At 28.9% G+C, this 8,329-nt stretch overlaps 1 protein-coding gene across 1 annotated transcript in view; it reads right to left on the bottom strand.

Annotated features, from left to right (window-relative positions):
• LOC137623545 (ovomucoid-like) overlaps positions 1-7,714 on the bottom strand; it is a 24,953-nt gene extending 17,239 nt beyond the window's left edge. Inside the window, exons 1-3 of the mRNA XM_068354378.1 lie at positions 7,690-7,714; positions 7,386-7,486; positions 5,344-5,496 (exon numbers count right to left, since the gene is read on the bottom strand). Of these exons, the coding sequence (XP_068210479.1) occupies positions 5,344-5,496; positions 7,386-7,467 (235 nt within the window). The 5' untranslated portion in view covers positions 7,468-7,486; positions 7,690-7,714. The remainder of the gene's footprint in view (positions 1-5,343; positions 5,497-7,385; positions 7,487-7,689) is intronic.
• Between the last annotated feature and the right edge of the window lie 615 nt (positions 7,715-8,329).

Genomic DNA, 8,329 nt, shown 5'->3' on the forward strand with positions numbered 1-8,329 from the left:
TGTAATGGTAAATTTAAGGCTTATTTAAGGTTAAATTTAATACAGTTAGAGGCTATAATGGTAAATTAAGATTTATTTAAGGTTAAATTTGATACAGTTAGAGGTTGTAATGGTAAATTAAGGTTTATTTAAGGTAAAATTTGATACAGTTAGAGGCTATAATGGTAAATTAAGGCTTATTTAAGGTTAAATTTGATACAGTTAGGTATATTAACCTTTCCCATTTATCTTGAAATTTATGATATACATATATGATATTAATTGATATAGAATTCTTAATACTTATTCAAATTAAGTTCATTTAGAGTATAAGATTATTTCAATATTAAATGAGCTATTAAGTCAGATTATGAAAATTATTTTTACTATAATTTTATGAAGCTGACAAAACTTGGGATCTCTTTATTCAAATTATACTCTTTCGTCACTTTTAAGTTGTTGAACAGAAACATAATTTTTTTATAGCTTTGAATTTTTAATTTTGAAAACAAACATAATCTTTTTTATAGTTTTAAACAGCATATCATATCGACAAATAAATTCATAATTATGAATTTCATAACCAAGCATCTATTTACTGAAATATGAAATTTAAATGTAAATATTTTGAATATTGAATATTAAATATTGAATTTTGAATTTTGAATTCATAATCAAGCATCTCTTAACTAAAATATGATGTTTAAATGTAAATATTTTAGTTTTGATTTAGAATTTTGAATTTTTAAATTTTTATTTCAAATCAAGCATCTCTTTACTAAAACATGAAGTTGAAATGTAGATATTTTTGTTTGAATTTTGAATTTTAAATTTTTGAATTCAAAACCAAGTATCTGTTTACTAAAATATGGTTTTAAATGTAAAAATTTTAGTTACTAATTAGTAACCTGTTTTTCCTGTTTTTATCCTGACCGATGAAATTAAAAATCATTAATTTATGAAAAATATTTTTTTTTTCAATCATCTAAATTTACTAAACTTTTATATATTAAATTAATTTTCAAGTTGGATCATCTCGTAATAAGCAATTATAAGTAAAATAAGTTTATATGTAACATTTTAATGTACAAAACTATGTTGTATAAGTAATTTGCATTATTGAATACTTAATTCGTAAGTTGAAATGATCTCATAGTAAATGAATTTCATAACAAATATTTGTCAATATATATATATATATATATATATATGTGTGTGTGTGTGTGTGTGTGTGTATATATATATATATATATGTGTGTATATATATATATATATATATATATATTCAAATAACCCATACAAAAAATATATATGGCTTATTTGAATATGAAAAAACACGTCTAAATGTGCAAAATTTATTCATATATATATATATATATATATATACATATATATATATATATATATATATTAATTTCTTCAACTCATATCTCACTGAAATTTCTCTTCTGATACCTTAGAACTAAGCCGATCATTTTCTGCAAGATGAAAAATATATAAATAAATATTTTTCCTCATTATTTCACAAAAGGGTTTTGGGGGGAGTCTATAGATCTATCTGCTGAGTCATCAGCAGCCATTGCCTAGCCCTCCCTGGTCCTAACTTGGGTGGAGAGGTGGCTTAGGTGCTGATATTGGGTATGTATGGTCAGTCTCTAGGGCATTGTCCTGCTTGATAGGGCAGTGTCACTGTCCCTTACCTCTGCCAATCATGAGTTTCCTGAAAATCTTTAAAAGCGTTTTATGGAAGTTGAAAAATATCAGCAAATTACAATATTGCAAAATTGCAAAGCATGAAAAAACTCGACTAGTAGACCTGAAGGTTTATGACATTAGCACGATTTTGCAAGTTGCATAATATCAGCGAATTTCAATATTGCAACACCTAAAAAAACTCAATATATACACTTACAGGTTCTTGGCAATATCAGTGAATTTCAATATTACAAAACAATAAAAAACTTAGCAAGTAGACCTGAAGGTTTATGACATTTATACGTTTTTGTAAGTTGCAAAATATCAACGAATTTCAATATTGCAATACCTAAAAAAACTTGGCATGTAGACCTAAAGTTCTTGGCAATTAAACGTTTATACAAGTTGCAAAATACCACAGAATTTCGATATTGCAACGCATAAAAAACAGCAAATAGACCTGAAGATTGATGACATTCACACGTTTTTGTAAATTGCAAAGTTATCACAATATTTCAAAACTACAACTAATGACACTTACACATATTTGCAAAGTTGCAAAATATCAGCGAATTTCAATATTGCAACTCTTAAAAAAACTTAGCATGTAGACCTAAAGTTCTTGGCAATTAAACGTTTATACAAGTTGCAAAATATCAGCGAATTTCAATATTGCAACGCATAAAAACATAGCAAGTAGACCTAAAGGTTTATGACATTTCCACGTTTTTGCAAGTTGCAAAATATCGCCATATTTCAAAATTACAACTAAAAAACTCATCATGTACACCTATAGATTCATGGCAATTAAACTTTCATACAAGTTGTAAAATACCACCGAATTTCAATATTGCAACGCATATAAAACATAGCAAATAGACCTTAAGGTTTATGACATTCACACGTTTTTGTAAGTTGCAAAATATCAGCGAATTTCAATATTGCAACTCCTAAAAAACTCGGCAAGTGGACCTACAGGTTCTTGGCAATATCAGTGAATTTCAACATTACAACACAATAAAAAACTTAGCAAGTAGACCTGAAGGTTTATGACATTTATACGTTTTTGGAAGTGGCAAAATATCAGCGAATTTTAATATTGCAACTCCTAAAAAACTCGTCATGTAGACCTACAGGTTCTTGGCAATTAAACGTTTATACAAGTTGCAAAATACCACAGAATTTCAATATTGCAACTTATAAAAAACATAGCAAGTAGACCTGAAGGTTTATGACATTAACACGTTTTTGTAAGTTGCAAAATATCACCATATTTCAATACTGTAACTCATGAAAAGCTCAGCATATACACCTATAGATTCACGGTAATTAAACATTTATACAAGTTGCAAAATATCAACAAATTTCAATATTGCAACGCATAAAAACATAGCAAGTAGACCTAAAGGTTTATGACACTTGCACGTTTTTGCAAGTTGCAAAATATCAGCGAATTTCAATGTTGCAACTCCTAAAAAAAACTCAGCATATACACCTATAGATTCATGGCAATTAAACGTTTATACAATTTGCAAAATACCACCAAATTTCAATATTGCAACAATAAAAACATAGCAAGTAGACCTGAACTGTTTATAACATTAACACGTTTTTGGAAGTTGCAAAGTATCGCCATATTTCAAAATTACAACTAAAAACTCAACATATACACTTATAGATTCATGGCATTTAAACGTTTTATACGAGTTGCAAAATACCACCGAATTTCAATATTACAACAGTAAAAAAAAGATAAAGAAAGAGATATACTCACAGCAAGGTGACAGAGACACCATCCACAAGGAAGGAATATGGCAAGCAGCTCTACTCAATTCACAGACGTTCATGTATGTGTTTCCATCACTCCCGCAGACCGGAACGTGAATTCCGTTACAGGGGTTGGTTGCAGATGTCTTCATTTTTCAGAGCTTCAGGGGATGAGAAAAGAGATTTAAGGCTGCTAGTTTGTGTGTGAGATTATATATATATATATATATATATACGTATTTATATATATATATATATATATATACGTATATATATATATATATATGTGTGTGTGTGTGTGTATATATATGTTTATATATATATATATATACTAAATTTATATATATATATATATATATATACGTATATATATATATATGCATAAATATATATATATATATATATATATAAATTTATATATATATAAAACATATACTACACACACACACACACACACACATAATATATATATATATATATATATATTATATATACACATACATATATATTATTAATTGCTAAGCTACAGCCCCTAATTGGAAAAGCAGGATGCTATAAGCCCAAGGGCTCTAACAGGGAAAATAGCTTAGTGAGGAAAGGAACTAGGAAAAATAAAATATTTTAAGAACAGTAACAACATTGAAATAAATATTTCCTATATAAACTATAAAAACTTTAACAAAGCCAGAGGGAGGGAAATTAGATAGATTAGTGGGCCATATATATAATATATATATATATACAGTTTATATATAAATAAATATATATATATATATATATATCTATATATATACTGTATATATATATATATATACATATATATATATATATATGTATATATATATATATATATATACATATATAAATCAACAATATCATGCTCATATAAATATAAATTTCTACTTTATACAGGGATAAAACTCTGGTCTCTTCAAATGAAATGAACACACACACGCACACAAACACACACACACACAAATCTCCCCTATATAATAAAGAACAAGTTATATAGATGCATATGATTGCCTAACAGTAATAGCTTAATATCAATGATTGTATTAATCTTTCAGTGTATATTTTAAATATATCTTAACCGCAATTAATAAGCATTATATATGCATACAATAGATTTGGATATCGGTAAACAGTATAGTAGTGTTTCTCGTTATAAAACGCAAATTCTTATTCATGATTCAGTAATGTCTCTCTATTAACACGTCTTAAATGATTAATTTAACAGTGAATCGAAGACACAAATAAACAAATCGAATATGAATAAGTTAAATGGTGTCATATCACTTTTAAAAAATGTATCTTATTCATGATATAATGTTTCTCGGTTAACATGTCTTATACACTGTTAAAAATTTGCATTAAGAAAATGGTAAATGTCTGACAACATTTATTCCAGGATTTTTACCGTTTTTAAAAACGGATATAATGACGTAATGGAGTGATATTCAGGTCACTAACCCGTAAAAGATAATAACAAAGTAAGGTAGAATTAAGGTGGCCTCTATTTTACTGAAATACGGTTGAGAAAAGTATATTTTTACGGAAAATTTCCGATTAAAATTCTGTTTTTTTTCTAACAGTGTAAGATTAATTTAATTGGATTGAAGAGACAATTAATTAAATAGAATGTAAACAAGCTATTTTGTTTAATATTACTTTACAAACAAAGTAAGGTAAAATTATGGTGGCCTCTATTTTACTGAAATACGGCCGAGAAAAGTATATTTTTACGAAAAATTTCAGATTAAAATTATTTTTTTTTTTCCGAAGTGTAAGATTAATTTAACAGTGAATCGAAGAGACTAACAATAATAAAAAAAAGGATATAGATAAGCTAAATGAGATTCTATTACTTTTAAGAAACTGTAAATCTCTTATTCTACTCACTGCAAAAACCAGTGTGTTCCAACTTCAGGTAAGGGTCTTCACAAGCGGATTGGTTCAGGAAACAGGCGTTGTCGTAAGTTCGTCCATCACTCCCACAGACCGGTTCGAACTTTCCACCTAAACAGGGTTGAAAACAGTCCTTGTTCTGGAAAGCTTTAAAAGAAGGTAATAGCATTTTGTTAAGATATGCCAGAACAGGTATGGTTCTGGAAAGCTTAATAAAGGCTATATTATCTTGCTAAGACCCACCAAAACAGTCATGGTTTAAAAGAAGGTTATACCAATTTTTTAAGATCTGTCAGAACACACATAGGTCTAGTAAGCTTAATAAAGGCTATATATTATCTTGTTAAGACCCATCAAAACAGTCATGGTTTAAAAGAAGGTTATACCAATTTGTTAAGATCTGTCAGAACGCGTATGGGTCTAGAAAGCTTAATAAAGGCTATATATTATCTTGCTAAGACCCACCAAAACAGTAATGGTTTAGAAAAGGGCTATACTACTTTGTTAAGATCTGCCAGAACAGGTATTGTTCTGGAAAGTTTAAAAAAGGATATACCATTTTGTTGAGATCTGTCAGAACAGGTACGGTTCTGGAAAGCTTATAAAAAGGCTATATCATTTTATTAAGATCTGTTAGAACAGTCATGGTTCTAGAAAGCTTAAACAAAAGGCTATACTATTTTGTTAAGATCTGTTAGTACAGTTATGGTTCTGGAAAGCTTTAAAAGAAGGTTATACCATTTTGTTGAGATCTGCCAGAACACGCATGGGTCTAGAAAGCTTAATAAAGGCTATATATTATCTTGCTAAGACCCATCAAAACAGTCAGGGTTTAAAAGAGGGTTATACTACTTTGTTAAGATCTGTCAGAACAGGTATGGTTCTGGAAAGCTTAAAGAAAGGATATATCATTTTGTTGAGATCTGCCAGAACATTCATGGTTCTAGAAAGCTTAATAAATAGGTTATACCATTTTATTAAGATCTGTCAGAACAGGTATGGTTCTGGAAAGCTTAAAAAAAAGGTATACCATTTTGTTAAGGTCTGTCAGAACATTCATGGTTCCGGAAAGCTTAAGAAAAGGTTATACCATTTTATTAAGATCTGTCAGAACAGTCATGGTTCTAGAAAGCTTAAAAAAAGGTATATACCATTTTATTAAGATCTGCCAAAACAGGTATGGTTCTGGAAAGCTTAAGAAAAGGGTTATACCATTTTATTAAGATCTGCCAGTACAGTCATGGTTCTGGAAAAACTTTAAAAAGGATATACCATTTTGATGAGATCTACCAGAACAGTTATGGTTCTGGAGAGCTTAAAAAAAGTATATACCATTTTGATGAGATCTACCAGAACAGTTATGGTTTTGGAGAGCTTAAAAAAAGGATATACCATTTTGATGAGATCTACCAGAACAGGTATGGTTCTGGAGAGCTTAAAAAACAATCAATACTACTTTGTTAAGGTCTACCAGAGGAGGTAAGGTCCTGGAAAACCTTATAAAAGCTTGTACCCCTTTGTTAAGATTTTCCAGAACACGTATGCCCCTGGAGAGCTTTTAAGAAAATGCAATATCATTTAGTTGAGGTCTGACAGTCTTTTTTTTTTACTTAGATTTTTCATGAAAATTTCTTTAGTTGGGCTTTCATAGAAATATGTTTTTATTTGTGTTTTTCATGAATAAAAAACGATAAATCAAAGCCCTCTAGACAAATTATCAATGACACCTACAAATTAACTTCAGACACCAATTTAAATTAACCCTTTTACCCCCAAAGCTATTTGGAACTTTCCAACCCTTAACCCCAAGGCGTTTTTTTTTTTTCAAACACAATTTGCAGCATATTTTTTTTTAATTGCTCTAACAGCCTTAATTTTTCGTCATAGAGATGTCAGGTTGGTCTCATTCTCTTGGAAACTGCCTGAAGTTTCTCAAAAAATTATCAAAAATATGCAAAAAAAAATTGTAAATAGTAGTTTTTTGCAAGGAGAAAGAACAGTGAGAAGGCATGGAATAAGATATAAGTCAAACTTACATCCGAGATATCGAGCTGAGGCAATTTCCAAATCGAAAACCGAGAGAAGAAGGATGCAAAACGCTGCCGGTGTCAGTTCCATAATGCTCCGAGAAATGGCCCTGTTTTTTGGAGTAGAAACTTATATTAGATAACACATATCCATAGAATAACTAAATCCATAGAGGATTCATTGGCTAAATACATGAAAGGATAGCCATTTCCTTGTAACGAGCAGTGCTTAATTAACTAAGGCTAATTCTAGTAAGATCATCACTGTTAATACGTCACATATAAAGTTCAATGCTGTGTTAAAATTACTGACCTTTCCAGCGAGACACTCAGTTGGCTTCAGACCCCAAAAATCTGAAGTGGGTCTTCCAGTGATATATATTAAGTGAAGTTGCCAAATAGTGATATTTTGCTTTAGATTCTTGTTTTATTTCAAAATAATTGTATTGTCAATACATTATTTATCATATTTTAAAATATTTGCTTTGTCAAATATGTTTGCCATATCAGGGCTTAGTTCCTTTATTGGCTTCTTATATGTATTTTATATATAAGAATTAAATAAAGTAAATATATATTACTTTAGTCTATGAATACGAAATGAAATTTTGTTCAGTTGCCAATTACTAATATTCTGCCTTTCTTTCTAGGCTTTGACTACGAATTGAAACTCCCTTATTATATTCTAATAAATATCTATCTTAGCCTTCTTATATGTATTTTATATATAAGAATAAATAAAGTATATATGAATTATTTTAGACTTTGAATACGAATTGACATTTTGTTCAGTTGCCAATTACTGATATTCTGCCTTTCTTTCTAGGCTTTGCCTACGCATTGAAACTCCCTTATTATATTCTAATAAATATTTATCTTGTGAAATATGCTCAAGCCAATTAGGATAATTCGAATTACCATTTTAAAATGATGAATAGTCACGAATTCCTGCT

This window comes from Palaemon carinicauda, chromosome 30, assembly GCF_036898095.1.
Source record: "Palaemon carinicauda isolate YSFRI2023 chromosome 30, ASM3689809v2, whole genome shotgun sequence".
Lineage (NCBI taxonomy): Eukaryota > Metazoa > Arthropoda > Malacostraca > Decapoda > Palaemonidae > Palaemon > Palaemon carinicauda.